Source organism: Euprymna scolopes, chromosome 45 (genome assembly GCF_053919585.1).
Source record: "Euprymna scolopes isolate OS-2025 chromosome 45, ASM5391958v1, whole genome shotgun sequence".
Lineage (NCBI taxonomy): Eukaryota > Metazoa > Mollusca > Cephalopoda > Sepiida > Sepiolidae > Euprymna > Euprymna scolopes.
In genome coordinates this window covers 1,110,608-1,129,013 of record NC_136526.1, presented here as the reverse complement: position 1 = coordinate 1,129,013, position 18,406 = coordinate 1,110,608, and the positions used below count along the sequence as shown (strand labels likewise).

At 29.0% G+C, this 18,406-nt stretch overlaps 1 protein-coding gene across 1 annotated transcript; it reads right to left on the bottom strand.

The window, feature by feature from the left end:
* Nucleotides 1–7,585: 7,585 nt before the first annotated feature.
* LOC145269114 (uncharacterized) lies at nucleotides 7,586–18,095 on the bottom strand. The gene is made up of 2 exons (XM_080124704.1): nucleotides 17,968–18,095; nucleotides 7,586–9,469 (listed from the first exon to the last, which is right to left on the bottom strand). Exon 2 carries the CDS (start codon nucleotides 9,369–9,371, stop codon nucleotides 8,427–8,429), a length of 945 nt encoding a protein of 314 aa, XP_079980830.1. The 5' UTR covers nucleotides 9,372–9,469; nucleotides 17,968–18,095; the 3' UTR covers nucleotides 7,586–8,426.
* Nucleotides 18,096–18,406: the final 311 nt, after the last annotated feature.

Here is an 18,406-nt window from a genome sequence, read left to right as displayed (position 1 = left end):
ATGTAGATGATTAAAAAATATTTATTGTTAATTTTATGACCTGAATTATGATGTAGATGATTAAAAAATATTTATTGTTAATTTTATGACCTGAATTATGATGTAGATGATGAAAAAATATTTATTGTTAGTTTTATGACCTGAATTATGATGTAAGTTATTAAATAAATATTTATTGTAAATTTTATGACCTGAATTATGACGTAGATGATTAAAAAATATTTATTGTTACTTTTATGACCTGAATTATGACGTAGATGATTAAAAATATCTATTGTAAATTTTATGACCGGAATTATGATGTAGATGATTAAAAAATATTAATTGTTTAATTTTATGACCTGAATTATGATGTAGAATATTAAAAATATTTATTGTTAATTTTATTATCTGAATTATGATGTAGATGATTAAAAAATATCTAGTGTAAATTTTATGACCTGAATTATGATGAAAGTTATTAAATAAATATTTATTGTAAATTTTATGACCTGAATTATGATGTAGATGATTAAAAATATTTATTGTTAATTTTATTATCTTAATTATGATGTAGATGATTAAAAAAATATTTATTGTTAATTTTATGACCTGAATTATGATGTAGATGATGAAAAAATATTTATTGTTAATTTTATGACCTGAATTATGATGTAGATGATGAAAAAATATTTATTGTTAATTTTATGACTTGAATTATGATGTAGATGATTAAAAAATATTTATTGTTACTTTTATGGCCTGAATTATGACGTAGATGATTAAAAAATATCTATTGTAAATTTTATGACCTGAATTATGATGTAAGTTATTAAATAAATATTTATTGTAAATTTTATGACCTGAATTATGATGTAGATGATTAAAAAAGATTTATTGTTAATTTTATGACCTGAATTACGATATATATGATTTAAAAATATTTATTGTTAATTTTATGACCTGAATTATGACATAGATGATTAAAAAATATCTATTGTAAATTTTATGACCTGAATTATGATGTAAGTTATTAAAAAAATATTTATTGTTTAATTTTATGACCTGAATTATGATGTAGATGATTAAAAAATATTTATTGTTAGTTTTATGACCTGAATAACGATATATATGATTAAAAAATATTTATTGTTAGTTTTATGACCTGAATTATGATGTAGATGATTAAAAAATATTTATTGTTAATTTTATGACCTGAATAACGATATATATGATTTAAAAATATTTATTGTTAATTTTATGACTTGAATTATGATGTAGATGATTTAAAAATATTTATTGTTAGTTTTATGACCTGAATTATGATGTAGATGATTAAAAAATATGTATTGTTAGTTTTATGACCTGAATTATGATGTAGATGATTAAAAAATGTTTATTGCTAATTTTATGACCTGAATTATGACGTAGATAATTAAAAAAAATATCTATTGTAAATTTTATGACCTGAATTTTGACTTAGATGATTAAAATATATTTATTGTAAATTTTATGACCTGAATTATGATGTAGATGATTAAAAAATATCTATTGTTTAATTTTATGACCTGAATTATGATGTAGATGATTAAAAATATTTATTGTTAATTTCATTATCTGAATTATGATGTAGATGATTAAAAAAATATCTAGTGTAAATTTTATGACCTGAATTATGATGTAAGTTATTAAATAAATATTTATTGTAAATTTTATGACCTGAATTATGATGTAGATTATGAAAAAATATTTATTGTTAGTTTTATGACCTGAATTATGATGTAGATGATTAAATAAATATTTATTGTAAATTTTATGACCTGAATTATGATGTAAGTTATTAAATAAATATTTATTGTTAATTTTATGACCTGAATTATGATGTAGATGATTAAAAAATATTTATTGTTACTTTTATGACCTGAATTATGACGTAGATGATTAAAAAATATCTATTGTTAATTTTATGACCTGAATTATGATGTAAGTTATTAAATAAATATTTATTGTAAATTTTATGACCTGAATTATGATGTAGATGATTAAAAAAATATTGTTAATTTTATGACCTGAATTACGATATATATGATTTAAAAATATTTATTGTTAGTTTTATGACCTGAATTATGATGTAGATGATTAAAAAATATTTATTGTTAATTTTATGACCTGAATTCTGATGTAGATGATTTAAAAATATTTATTGTTAGTTTTATGACCTGAATTATGATGTAGATGATTAAAAAATATTTATTTTTAGTTTTATGACCTGAATTATGATGTAGATGATTAAAAAATGTTTATTGTTAATTTTATGACCTGAATTATGATGTAGATGATTAAAAATATTTATTGTAAATTTTATGACCTGAATTATGATGTAGATGATTAAAAAAATATTTTGTGTTAATTTTATGACCTGAATTATGATGTAGATGATTAAAAAAATATTTTGTGTTAATTTTATGACCTGAATTATGATGTAGATGATTAAAAAAATATTTATTGTTTAATTCTATGACCTGAATTATGATGTAGATGATTAAAAATATTTATTGTAAATTTTTTGACCTGAATTATGATGTAGATGATTAAAAAATATTTATTGTTAATTTTATTACCTGAATTATGATGTAGATGATTAAAAAATATTTATTGTTAATTTTATGACCTGAATTATGATGTAGATGATGAAAAAATATTTATTGTTAGTTTTATGACCTGAATTATGATGTAAGTTATTAAATAAATATTTATTGTAAATTTTATGACCTGAATTATGACGTAGATGATTAAAAAATATTTATTGTTACTTTTATGACCTGAATTATGACGTAGATGATTAAAAATATCTATTGTAAATTTTATGACCGGAATTATGATGTAAGTTATTAAATAAATATTTACTGTAAATTTTATGACCTGAATTATGATGTAGATGATTAAAAAATATTAATTGTTTAATTTTATGACCTGAATTATGATGTAGATGATTAAAAATATTTATTGTTAATTTTTTTATCTGAATTATGATGTAGATGATTAAAAAATATCTAGTGTAAATTTTATGACCTGAATTATGATGAAAGTTATTAAATAAATATTTATTGTAAATTTTATGACCTGAATTATGATGTAGATGATTAAAAATATTTATTGTTAATTTTATTATCTTAATTATGATGTAGATGATTAAAAAAATATTTATTGTTAATTTTATGACCTGACTTATGATGTAGATGATGAAAAAATATTTATTATTAATTTTATGACCTGAATTATGATGTAGATGATGAAAAAATATTTATTGTTAGTTTTATGACCTGAATTATGATGTAGATGATTAAAAAATATTTATTGTTACTTTTATGACCTGAATTATGACGTAGATGATTAAAAAATATCTATTGTAAATTTTATGACCTGAATTATGATGTAAGTTATTAAATAAATATTTATTGTAAATTTTATGACCTGAATTATGATGTAGATGATTAAAAAATATTTATTGTTAATTTTATGACCTGAATTACGATATATATGATTTAAAAATATTTATTGTTAATTTTATGACCTTAATTATGACATAGATGATTAAAAAATATCTATTGTAAATTTTATGACCTGAATTATGATGTAAGTTATTAAAAAAATATTTATTGTTTAATTTTATGACCTGAATTATGATGTAGAGGATTAAAAAATATTTATTGTTTAATTCTATGACCTGAATTATGATGTAGATGATTAAAAATATTTATTGTAAATTTTTTGACCTGAATTATGATGTAGATGATTAAAAAATATTTATTGTTAATTTTATGACCTGAATTATGATGTAGATGATTAAAAAATATTTATTGGTAATTTTATGACCTGAATTATGATGTAGATGATGAAAAAATATTTATTGTTAGTTTTATGACCTGAATTATGATGTAAGTTATTAAATAAATATTTATTGTAAATTTTATGACCTGAATTATGACGTAGATGATTAAAAAATATTTATTGTTACTTTTATGACCTGAATTATGACGTAGATGATTAAAAATATCTATTGTAAATTTTATGACCGGAATTATGATGTAAGTTATTAAATAAATATTTACTGTAAATTTTATGACCTGAATTATGATGTAGATGATTAAAAAATATTAATTGTTTTATTTTATGACCTGAATTATGATGTAGATGATTAAAAATATTTATTGTTAATTTTTTTATCTGAATTATGATGTAGATGATTAAAAAATATCTAGTGTAAATTTTATGACCTGAATTATGATGAAAGTTATTAAATAAATATTTATTGTAAATTTTATGACCTGAATTATGATGTAGATGATTAAAAATATTTATTGTTAATTTTATTATCTTAATTATGATGTAGATGATTAAAAAAATATTTATTGTTAATTTTATGACCTGACTTATGATGTAGATGATGAAAAAATATTTATTATTAATTTTATGACCTGAATTATTATGTAGATGATGAAAAAATATTTATTGTTAATTTTATGACCTGAATTATGATGTAGATGATTAAAAAATATTTATTGTTACTTTTATGACCTGAATTATGACGTAGATGATTAAAAAATATCTATTGTAAATTTTATGACCTGAATTATGATGTAAGTTATTAAATAAATATTTATTGTAAATTTTATGACCTGAATTATGATGTAGATGATTAAAAAATATTTACTGTTAATTTTATGACCTGAATTACGATATATATGATTTAAAAATATTTATTGTTAATTTTATGACCTTAATTATGACATAGATGATTAAAAAATATCTATTGTAAATTTTATGACCTGAATTATGATGTAAGTTATTAAAAAAATATTTATTGTTTAATTTTATGACCTGAATTATGATGTAGAGGATTAAAAAATATTTATTGTTAATTTTATGACCTGAATAACGATATATATGATTAAAAAATATTTATTGTTAGTTTTATGACCTGAATTATGATGTAGATGATTAAAAAATATTTATTGTTAATTTTATGACCTGAATAACGATATATATGATTTAAAAATATTTATTGTTAATTTTATGACTTGAATTATGATGTAGATGATTTAAAAATATTTATTGTTAGTTTTATGACCTGAATTATGATGTAGATGATTAAAAAATATGTATTGTTAGTTTTATGACCTGAATTATGATGTAGATGATTAAAAAATGTTTATTGCTAATTTTATGACCTGAATTATGACGTAGATAATTAAAAAAAATATCTATTGTAAATTTTATGACCTGAATTTTGACTTAGATGATTAAAATATATTTATTGTAAATTTTATGACCTGAATTATGATGTAGATGATTAAAATATATTTATTGTTAATTTTATGACCTGAATTGTGATGTAGATGATTAAAAAATATTTATTATTGTACCTGTTGATAAAACCAATACAAAGTTCAACACGAAAATAATCTAAAACACTCAGTTTACTTTAAAAAAAAACAAAGAACAAAAAAACAAAAAAAACCCTAAAAAACAAAACAAAAAGACAAAAAAAAACTCCAAAAAACTAAACAAAAAGAAACAAACAAATAAAAAAGTATAAATCAAATTAAAACAAAAAAAAATTAAGATGGCATCAACAGATCGATTTTTAAAAAATATTAGTTAGCACTTCTACACTATCGGGACGAGATTTTGTAGTCGATAAATGGAGTTTTCAGATAAAAAAACAATGGTTTCAACTGATTTTTTTGTCAATTCTAATAAATCACAAAGTTAACTTCCAAATTATAAAGCCGAAATTACTTGAATATTATTGAATTATTATTTAAAAAAAACAACTTTAATTGTGTTAACAGGTGAAAAATTGCCGCCAAATTGTTTAAATCGAAATGGAAAATTACGTCCCTTTTGAACTCTCCTGTGTCTTACAATCGTTTTCATCAAATTCTATTGTTTATTTTTATTGAATAAATAATTTCCTACGTTTAAAGGCCGAAAATGACAAAGTTCTCTCTTAATTATTATTTTTTATTTATTTTACTTTTGTTAGTTTAAGGGGCTCCCTCCTGCAGCTAACGCTTGATTCCGTTACAATTTAAATTTATATCCGTGGGCTCTTTTAAGAATAGGCACTGTTCCCTTTATAGTTGCTATTTGTATTTCTTTACAACTTGGTCTTCCAGGGATTGCTTCTAAGTATTTCTGAAGACTCTTTTTTATTAAGCCAGTTGCTCCTATCACAACCAGTATAATGTTTATTTCTTTCAGAGACCATCTCGTTTTTAGATCATTTTTCAGGTTCTGATATTCTGTTGTCTTTTCCTCATTCAGCTCTATTCAGGCCGAGATCATTTGTGACTGTGACCTCGATAATGAGTGCAATTCTTTCTTATTCTGTATTTAATTGGAAATCCGCAAAAAGATATCGAAATATAATGCATATAAAAATGATGAGCGATACAAACCTTTCTGCCATGTTTATTTGCATTATTAGTTTTTTCACTTTTGAAAAAAATGTTTTACTTTGGTTAGTTTTAAGAAATCTGAGGGCTCTTTTAAGAATAGACATTAACCAGTCATTTTTACTCTCATTTTTATTTTTGTTTAAGCAAGGAATGGGACATCCTACCAGATGCTAAAAATTCACCCACTATTTTATACATTCAAACCGAGATATCTTTTTAAGATTCTTTTCCTTTTAGTGTAATTGTTTGAATCTTTTTTGCACTTGGTTTACTGGGTTAAGTAGTTTTTAAGTTTGATTGTTTCTATGATTACTGGAATGATAGAGATCTTCCTAAGATTCCAGTTTCTTTTTCATGCCATACATAAGACCTTGGTATTCTGTAATCTTTTCCCTCTCAGTACGTCCAAGGATGGAATACTGTTGCCATATCTGGGCAGGAGCTGCTAAAAACAGCCTATCCTGCCTTGACAGAGTACAAAATAGACTTCGTGGCTTAGTGGGGGATGCCCTTTTCTCTACCCTGCAACCTCTCTCCCACAGAAGAGACGTTGCGAGCCTATCCTTGTTTTATCGTTATTTCCATGGCAGGTGCTCGTCTGAACTCCAATCTCTGGTCCCCCCTCGCCAATCTTTCACGAAAAACACCCGTCTAGCTGAATCCACTGTCAAAAGTTTCCCCCACTCTTTATCTGTGCCTAAATCAAAACGCGGATTCCATGAACAAAGCTTCTTTCTTAGAACTGCACGCCCGTGGAACTCTGTTCCGTCTGCCTGCTTCCCACCGGACTACAACTTGGATGTCTTCAAGTCCAACGTTAACAAATTCCTAATGAACCGCCCCCTTAAGTAAACACTTCATCAAATCTCCACACTAACGTAATGTACTTGCAATAACCCTTATCCCTGAGTGGCTTTCGGGCCTTGATAAGTTGTGATCACTGTGTGAAAAAAAAAAAGGGGGGGGCTCTTTTAAGAATAGATGCTGTTCCCTTTATGGCTGTTATCTGTTGATTTCTTTAAGGGACCAGTGGGTGTCTGCATGTGTAGCTTTTCCGATAGAGGTTATGTTATAGCATACATCGTTTTAAAATTATTTGGTTACCAGTGTGTGTCTGGTATAATATTTATTTCTTTAAAGACTTTTCTTTTTTAATTTTCTTCCTTTGAAGATTGTAACTTTGGGTATAGGGCAGCCAAATTAGCTGCCAACATTACCCTGCTTTTTATTGAAACAAGCCGAAAGCTCTTTTTAGTATCCTCATTGTTCCCTTAAATGAAATTGTCTGGATCTCTTTTGCACTTGGTTCACCAGGAATATTAGATAAGCCCTGTGGCACCTATAATAACTGGTATGATTGATATCTCCCTAAGATTCCAATTTCTTTTCATATCATACATGAGATCTTAATATTTGGTCTGTTTCTCCCTTTCAGCTCTGTTCAGACCTTCATCATTAGGGACACTCATTTCAACCAAGGTTGCAACTCTCTCTGACTTATTCCATATAACTATGTCAGGTTTGACAGCAGCATTTTCAAGGTAGGTGGCTGTAGGGATTACATGGTCGTAATGTATGGTATATGAGTCATTTCCAACTGTTCTTTCAGGTTAATGTTCCCAGGATTTTCTGCTACATTGGATGTTTAATTTTTTACAGATGGTTCAGTGGAGGTACTTACATACTCCATCATGTCACGTTGTGTAGTAGCCGTTCCCAAAAAGAACCTTGCAACTTGATACTAGATGACTCGCACTTTCCAATTCTGTGCAGCAGAATCTGCATTTTTTGTCATTAGTGAGACCTGTCATCTTCTTGAATGCATTGGTCATCAATCCCTGGTCTTGGGCAGCCATTATGACACTTTCCTGATCGTGGTGGCGGGCTCCCTTCTTGAGCCAGTCCAAAGAACCTTCTTTGTCTATGTATTGCTGGGAGAGTTCCCCCAGAAAATACTTTGCATGCTGATGTTGGTCTCATTCCTCAAGGTTCCTCCTTTGGAAGGTCTCGGTATATTTCTGCCGACTCTTTCTTGCTATTTCTGTAGCAAGTTTGTTTAGTGTTTAAGGGACCAGTGTGTGTGCGCATGTGTATCTGTAAGCTGGACTTGTGAGAAAATGCAGCTGCACAAACTTGACATTTATACGGTTTTTCACCCGTGTGTGTCCGCAGATGAATTTGTAAACTGAATTGCCGTGAAAAAGCTGCCCCACACACTTCGCATGGATATGGCTTTTCACGTGTGTGGGTTCTCATATGGATCTGCAAACTCGACTTGTGTAAACACCCGACACCACAAACTTGACAAGAAAAAGCTTTCTCGCCCGTGTGTGTTTGCATGTGTACTTTTAGATGGTACGCACGCGAAAATGATTTACCACACACTTGACAAGAATGAGGCTTTTCACCAGTGTGTACGCGTTTGTGGCTTTTTAACGCACTTTTTCCCGAAAATGAACACCCGCACTCGTCACAAGCAAAAGGTTTTTGACCCGTGTGTTTTCGAACGTGCAATTCAAGACTAAACTTGTGGGCAAAAGCTGACGCGCAAATTTGACAACGATATGGTTTATCTCCGTTGTGTGTCCTCATGTGAATTTGTAGACTGAACTTTTGCGAAAACGCTGACGGGCAGATTTCGCAACAAAATGGCCGCTCGCCCGTGTGCGTTCGGATATGACTTTTTAACGACGACCTGCAAGAGAATGACGAGCCACACACTTGACATGAATGTGGCTTTTCACCCGTATGCACGCGCACATGCATTTTAAGATGAGATTTTTCTGAGAATGATGAACCACACACTTCACAAGTGTATGGTTTTGTACCGCTGTGTGTTTGTTTGTGTCGTTTTAAGCTTGATGGATACGGAAACGAAGAGCTGCACATGTCACAGGCGTAAGGTTTTTTTATAGTGTCTATTTGCATTTTTTTCAATTATATTTCAATCCAAAGAAGAATTATTGATATTTATGGATCTATTCATACAAATGTTCATAAAATTCATTAATTTTCATCCATTGTTCCTGTGAATGAAGAAGAAATTTGATTTAATAAAACTTAGAATAAAACATAACATTTTTTGCATGTAATTTTTAAAAATTTCATTTAATAAAACAGGTTAAAATAATTAAACATTTCATTTTTTGAATTTCATTTTATGAATTTCTATTTCATTTAAAATATAGGTTAAAATAATTAAATATTACATTTTTTGCATTTCATTTTTGAAAAATCAATGTTATTTCATAAAATATGAGACAAAAAATTAAATATTACATTTTTTTTGCATTGTATTTTTGAAAAATCCATTTTTTTTAATAAAATCATAGATTAAAAAATTGAATATTACATTTTTTTTGTATTTAACTTTTAAAAAATCCATTTTCTTTCCAATATCATCTACAAATCCATATTTGGACTGAAACGGCAGATTTTGGTAAAGTGTGAGAATTTCACATTTGTGTCGAGAGAGAGAGAGAGAGGGAGGGAGAGAGAGAGAGAGAGAGAGAGAGAGAGGTACTACTTTATCTGAGGCTTTCAGTTTTACAGTAGTAATACCAAACGACGTACCATTTAGTGTACATTCTGCTACTTAATCTGACAGTCATAGTTTTTAAATCAGTCAATCAATATAAAACTTATTGAATTCAAAATATTTTCTTTTCATTGTATTGAACAGATAATTGGGCTTCACATCAGTGAGGGGGGGCAATACGTGAACAAGCCGTAGAGAAGAAGGCCCCGAAACAGTGCGTATTCTCTCCTGATGACCCAATATTATCTGTAAGATGATATACACATCCAAAAACGTGACTGTATAAAGTTTACAAGTAAAAAAAAAAAACTAAGATATGCAATAAAAAAAATCCCCCCCCTCCCAAAAAAAGCACCATCCTATACAAAACTTAGATGAGGAAAGCCCTAGAAATGCGCATTTTCTCTCTTGGCATTAACTTTATCCGAAAAGGAAATATACCCCAAAAACGTGACTGTATAAAGTTTACAAGTAAAATAAAAAAAAAACTAAGATATGCAATAAAAAAACCCTCCCCCCCAAAAAAAAGCACCATCCTATACAAAACTTAGATGAGGAAAGCCCTAGAAATGCGCATTTTCACAAGTGAAAACAGCTGATAAACACCAGTATATACAAGTCTATAAGGTAAGCTGTTTCTTTCAAATACATCTGTTGTTCGCTTGCTTCGTGGTGAGTTCCTGTTGCTGTTCTGGTAGTAATTTTTATCCCCAAAATAAATTAAAAAAGAATATTTTTGTTATGATTTGTATATCCCAAGAAATTGCAATTTAATTCTGCTTATTAACAAGGAAACATATTGTCATGGAGTGTCTGCAAGCAGTAGATGACTTTCAAATGTGTTTTACGTTCATGGAAATAATCAACACGGAAGTTCTACTCATCGATGACGTTTCATATTTTTAAAACAATAAAATAAAAGAATTGTCTTTACAGGGCCCTACATTGCGAGTGAAACAGTCACATTTGCAAGTGATTTTCCAAAGAAATAATGAAATGCTGATGACCCAATATTATCTATAAACCCAAAATTATATATACCCCCAAAAACGTGACTGTATAAAGTTTACAAGTAAAAAATAAAAACTAAGATATGCAATAACCCCCCCCCCCAAAAAAAAAAGCACCATCCTATGCAAAACTTAGATGAGGAAAACTCTAGAAATGCGCATTTTCTCTCTTGACATTAACTTTATCCGAAAAGGATTAATTCACAAGTGAAAACAGCTGATAAACACCAGTATATACAAGTCTATATATATATCTGTTTCTTTCAAATACAACATCTTCTGTTGTTCGCTTGCTTCGTGGTAAGTTCCTGTTGCTGTTCTGGTAGTAATTTTTATCTCCAAAATAAATTAAAAAAAAAAAATTTTTTGTTATGATTTGTATATTCCAAGAAATTGCAATTTAATTCTGCTTGTTAACAAGGAAACATGATGTCATGGAGTTTCTGCAAGCAGTAGATGACTTTCCGAATGCAGGTGTTTTACGTTCATGGAAATACTCAACACGGAAGTTCTACTTGTCGATGACGTTTCATATTTTTAAAACAATAAGATAAAAGAATTGTCTTTACAGGGCTCTACATTGTGAGTGAAACAGTCACATTTGCAAGTGATTTTCCAAAGAAATAATGAAATGCTTATCTTTTGGCAATTGTATTTCTTTCACTGACAGTCTTTCAAAGCTTACTAATCAGTGAAAAATATCTTTTCAACTGTTTTTTTTAATAAAACGAACAAAGCTAAATTATTTAAACAATAAAAGTTTAATAGAACGATATACTCTTTTTTTTAATGAAGACTGTTTAAAAAACACATCTGAAATAATTAGAATGTTTATACCTTCAAGTATCAACATAAAATTTGTGTATTTAGAATTACACTTAAAAAAAATACAAAAAAAATCTTTATGATGTACATACTCGTCATAGAACAAAGATGTCATATTCCAAAAATCATGTGGGTTTGGCTAATAACTTTTCTGTTTGGCTAATAAACTAAAATATTTAGTTGTCAAAGGTCAACTAAAGATAAATTTGTCTGTAGACTTTCCAGTCAAAAGTTAGAATTTTTTTTCTTTGAGGGGAGTAGTAAATACCGGCCATGAATGCTCTTTAGGCATTTTATGGCTACACCCGAGATTAAGCTCTCCTTTGATGGGGAGGCAAATAAATACCTACTCTCAATAAAGCTATATTTAAATACCAGTATAATTGTAGGGAAAATAGAAACGGACATACAAACGGCTTTTTGACCTTTGAGAACTCTACCAAACTCCTCCGACAAATGTGGGTCTAAACACTTGAAATTTTAGATATAGGTTACTCGGACATGGATCTAACTTAATAACTTTATTTGAGCCCAAAACAATAAATCTTAAGGGGTTAAAGTTAAAAACAAATTGACCTCTGCAGTCTCTACCAAATTACTCAAACAATTTCTGGTCTAAACATTTGAAATTTAACATAAAGGATATTCAGAAATAGGGCAAGCTTTTTTAATCGGTCTGGGTCGAAAATTTTTAGTTACCAATATATAAATGTATGTATGTATGCATGTATGTTTGCATGTCTGCCTAAAACTTTCGACAAAAGCGACGAATTTTACCAAGATCAGTATCATTTTGAAGTTCGACCTTTCAGACGGCAAATATAAAAAAATTGTCTAAATACACTAATATCTTCATCTTCAACTGGGCAGTTTTCTACAGGGGGGGGTCGCTTTTTTGCTGATATTTTTGAAAGCCATACTCTCCTTTTGATTGTCTAGCCTTAATTTAAACATAAGTCACTTCTGGTTTGGCGGTGGTCATAACAGCAAAGACATCAGGGTTTTTTTTCCGTTGATTTCCTCCTTCGCGGTATGGGTTCGAGCCTGCCTTCCTACTACCACTTTTTTGTTTTTGCTCAACATGATGTAATCAGTTGAATAGCCAAGAAAAAGAAGCTTTGTAAAAATTAATTTTTAAAAGATCAAAACGATTAAAATTCCATTATTTAAAAAATGTTCCATTACAACAGATTTTTGTGTTTAAATTTTTTTAAATATTAAGTTATAATATACACATGACTTTAACTAGCTATTTTATTGCCAGACTAAAACCGATTGAAAAATATTATTTAAACATAAGTCACTTCTGGTTTGGCGGTGGTCATAACAGCAAAGACATCAGGGTTTTTTTTCCTCCTTCGCGGTATGGGTTCGAGCCTGCCTTCCTACTACCACTTTTTTTTTTGCTCAACATACACATCCAAACACCTTGGCAACGCCGAGCTGAAACATTAACATTATAGGTACATTCAAAATGAATGCCGATGCTCAAAATGTATAAACATTTTGACCTCCTCCCTTTACTTAAAAATTCATCAAAAATCAGGAAATTAACCAATTTTACTGAAATTTTCAGCATTTATCAAATAATGATCACGAAATATAATGAACGAATTATTTTTATTTGAATCTCAGTGGAAATGTATTATTTTGTTTAAACAAAAAATACCTTTACTAAAGTTATGGTTTTCAGTAGTAAAAAAAAAAAGAAATACATGAATTTATTTTTGCTTTTTTTATAAAAATAAAGCATCGTAAACTCGAAATAATTAAAAAAAATTTTTTATCGTACAAAAATAATGAAATTGCGAGATGAAAATCGTGTTTACATAATTAACGTTTTAAAATAACGTTCCCATGTAGTAAGCATTTCGAACATGAAAACATACCCATGTTTAATAAATCTAGCAAAAATCAACTAAAGGTCAGATTTTCATGGAACTTTCGATACTTATCCATTTTAGAATGAAATTACATATAAAATGCAGTTTCCGTAAAATATATGAGGCGAAATATATTTTTTAGTGCGTATCCAACCACCATATTTACTTTTTCGAAATTCGAACAAAATATATTTAAATCGATGAAAATTTCTATTTATTATGAAACATAAGAGTTCAAATAAGTAAAAAATATTTATTTTTTAAAAGATTAAATACACGTATTGAACAAAAACTTGCCTTGAAGTTGCAATTAAAAAATTTATATAAATTTAATATTATTGTTTTTTTTTAATAGCGTTTTTTTTATATATACTGTAATCAGTTGAATAACCAAGAAAAAGAAGCTTCGTAAAAATTAATTTTTAAAAGATCAAAACGATTAAAATTCCATTATTTAAAAAATGTTCCATTACAACAGATTTTTAATTGTGTTTAAATTTTTTTATATATTAAGTTATAATATACACATGACTTTAACTAGCTATTTTATTGCCAGATTAAAACCGATTGAAAAATATTGCACAAATAATAAACATTTTGTAGACTACTACCATATCTAGTTTGTATCTTTTTACTAAATAAAAGTATGAAAACCTGTAATTGAACAGTTTAGTAAAACTGTATTTCATATTTAATATACAAATGTTTATAATATTATTAATTGTTAAACTGTGTAAATCTTAAAACCTAACCAAATTATAACAAAGATTAATTACACTTGGGAACACTATTTTTTTAACTTTCTGTTGCATTTGATTTTTTAACTGATTCTGCAGGATTTTTAGGCGCTGATTTCAAATCTGAAATTAGTTTTTCTCCATAAGCTCTAGTTTTCATGCAATTTGAGATAGATGAAATAGTCTAAATATGAACTTACGTAACCCAAATCTAAGCATTTTGAGATTATATACATAGATAGATTTTAATATTTTGATCTGCCTTCTTTTTTCCAGATCAAACATGGCTTCCTCGTCGAAATATCACTGTAGAAACAAGCCTGATGCCTTCTGTTACATCTGTGGTTGCTACACACTCCATCATCAGAGACGTAACATATCATTGTTTGTGACGCGAGCCTACAAGGCTTATTTTGAAGTTCATCTTGGTAACCAAGACAAGCAATGGGCTCCTCATGTTGTGTGCCACAATTATGAGGAAATGCTCCAAAGCTGGACCAAAGGAAAACGCAATGGTCTGCCTTTTGGAGTTCCAATGATTTGGCGAGAACCCACCAACCATGTAACTGATTGCTACTTCTGCATGGTAAACACAGCGGGTGTGGGCAAGAAAAACATACATAAGATCGTATATCCGAACATTTCCTCAGCTATTCGGCCTGCTCCGCACTCTGAAGAGGTTCCTGTTTTTTTTCTTTTTTATTAAAAATCAAAGATTGCATAAAATCTGTAGCTTACAGAATAAAACTAACCTCAGATTTGAACTCAGCACATTAACATTGACTAAAAACAAGTCTTTCTTTAAATGCAACATATTGAGTGTTCCCTTGTGTTATTAATTGCAGTTTGAAGAAGATAAACAAAGGTTTATAGGTTTCGTGAATACTTTCAAGAGATTAGACAGATTATATGTAAATTAGCTTAACTCTCGCTCGATATCGCGGGGAGATCTTGTGGGTTTTGTGAATACTTTCAAGAGATTATATAGGCCTACAAAACTTAATACACTTGGTTTTTATCTGTTCAGTTTATACTAGAAGGATGATTAAAGTTGATCAGATTCTTTCTTCAAGTTCACCAGGATCAGGAAAAGACCTTAACACGCTTCAGCACTTATGCAGAACACGGACCACACTGGAACAACGATCTTATGTAGAAATCCATTCTTTACTGTTCTGTATCTTCATCGTTAATAAACTAACGCACTGCAAAAAAATTGGATCCAACTTGAAAAATTAAATAAAAAAAAAAAATGTAGGATATAACGGGTCAACTTACCAAAGTATAGCTGCCCTGGGGGAGGGGGAAGGTGACGATGCTCTTCTAATTTCCAAAACAAACGATTGCTTTCCAGCTATGCTAATAGATGGCAGTTCTTTTATTTTTTATGGCGGCTTCAAATAACCAAAAGTTTTAGACCAATCAGAAAAAAGGTTAATTATTCTATTTTTAAAGTTTATTATCATTTATATATAGATACATGTTTATTTTTAGTTTATGTTTAATAAAAATATCAGAAATACGACACCACAGGTTTGTAAAAATCATTAAGTCACTTATGCTTTTCCATACTTTTTATAGTTAACACAAGTATGACGTCACAGGATCATGCGCTCCGTTCTTCACAATCGTTTGGCAGACCCTATTGCACAGAAAGATTGTTTTTTTTTTTCACAGTAAGATTGTACGGTTCTTCTTGGCACATCTCCAAATTCATCCTCGAGCACTTGACGTGTTCTCGCTTCTGGAATGGTGTGAGCTACCTGGGAATCCATCTGGCAGACACCTTATGCATATGCAAATGGTCATGAATGATAGTTTTCACAGACCCTGTACTAATCTTGACATCTTGGGCTATTTAGCGAATAGTAATGCGCTGATCTTCCAAAATGGCAGCCTCAACTTGATGGACAGATGCCTCATCAATGGCAGAAGGGGGGCGACCAGGTCTGGGAGCTGTTTCCACAGACTTCCGGCCATGTTTGAATTCACGATGCCAGCGTTTTACAAGGTCATATGATGGGCCATTATCACCATAAGTTTCTTTCATTTCATCAAAAGTCTCCTGTGGTGTGCGTCCTTTCAAATACAAAAACCGGATCACTGCTCGACATTCAACAGGCTCCATTTCACACCTGACTCAATTCAAACACCTGTAAAACAGAAACCACAATTAGTTCAGATCTGTAATTTGCCACATAACCCGTAGAGATATAAATCACTGCACATGCAAAATTTCAGCTAGATCAGACAACTGGAAGTGGGTCAGGAGCATTACTTATTGCACGCCCCTCGTATAAACATATCAAAATATAATTTGTTTGCCAATGTAGCAAAATATCATTTTAAAAAGATGAAACATCTATAGAGGTTTAATAATAATTTTTTTTATACAGAAAGATTTTTTTTTGTTTTTTTTTTTCACAGTAAGATTGTATAAACATATATCAAAATAAAAGTATGAGTTATCGACCCTGTTTTAGGCTGATAAACGCCATCTACCGGCTGTTCTTGAAACTAAAATGCACACATTCGCCTTATGTCATTGACATGCAGAAGTGTCCAAAAATAAATCTATGAGAAATACTTGAAAAAAGTGAAAGAAAACCTTTTGTGCATTTCAGGGAGCAGCTGTTAAAAAAACAAACAAACAAGTAAAAAAACAACAAAAAAAAAAAAAACGGATTTGCATTACTATACGCAAAGATTCGAAAAAGTTGTCAAAAAACAAATATATAACAAATAAATGTAATCAAAGGCAAGATAAGTTACTTTTCTGCCTATCTGGATAATTTTTTTAGTGTTTTTATTAAATGTAAAATGTTTATTCGGCTCCAAAAAATATGCAGTGTTTATCGCTATATTTGAAAAATACAAATGGCGGCGGACTCTATGTTGAACACGTTAAGTCTAAGAAAATGAGTTAAAACTAAAACATTATCCAAAATACTGTTAGAAACTCACTCAATATATGTTAGCGTGACATGACATAGGCTGACATATATTCGGTGGGTTTCTAACAGTATTTTGTATAGGTTTTAGTTTTAACTCATTTTCCAAAACTTATCGTGTTCAACATAGAGTCCGCCGCCATTTGTATTTTTCAAATATAACGATAAACAACTGCATGTTTTTCGAGTCGAATGAACATTTTACATTAAATAAAAACACTAAAAATTTATCCAGTTAGGTAGAAAAGTAACGTATCTTGCCTTTGATAACATTGTTATATATATATATATATATTTTTTTTTTTTGACGAATTTTTCGAATCTATGTGCATAGTAAAACAAGCCCCTAAAAAACGTTTACGCAGCGTCCACGTTCCCCGTGGAGTACAGAAACATTTTTCGAATTAAAGCAACTTTGAAGGATCGACAACAAATTAATAATTTTAAATGTAACCGAAAACGCCACCTGGCGACAGTTTAGTGAAACAGTGAAACGAAACACACACACACACACACACACACACACACACACAAAACAACGTTCGCCCGAATACTGCAGAAGTGCCAACATTATACTTACTTTTTATTCAAACTTTTTTTCCCTTGGTTAAAAATAAGATTTAATAAGAAACGAAAGATTTTCGAATTTATAACGTGATGAAATTCAAAATAATCCCGCAGTTAAAATTCCAAATGGTGGCTTTGAAGAGAAACTTTGCAAAGAATTTTTTAAAAAAAAGTTGAAAATAAAAAAATAACGTCGATTCTGAAGATTGCTTTGAAAATTAAAAGGCAAACTGGCGTAACGGGGGAAAAAGAACCGTCCCGGTGCGAATAAAAAACCGGTGTAAAGTGAAAATCTCATATCAGCCTAAAATTGTTCCACCATTAAACCAGGACGAGACCGGGTTGCATGTTTTAAATAAAAATAATGGAAAGGTTTTGATCAAATTCTGGCGCTTCTACAGATTTGGGACGAGACTGAATTTCACATGAAATATTTTTTAGGTAAATGTTTA

Coding starts and splice junctions, on each gene's coding strand:
- LOC145269114 (XM_080124704.1), bottom strand. CDS start 9,371: ATGCAAATAGACACTATAAAAAAACCTTACGCCTGTGACATGTGCAGC.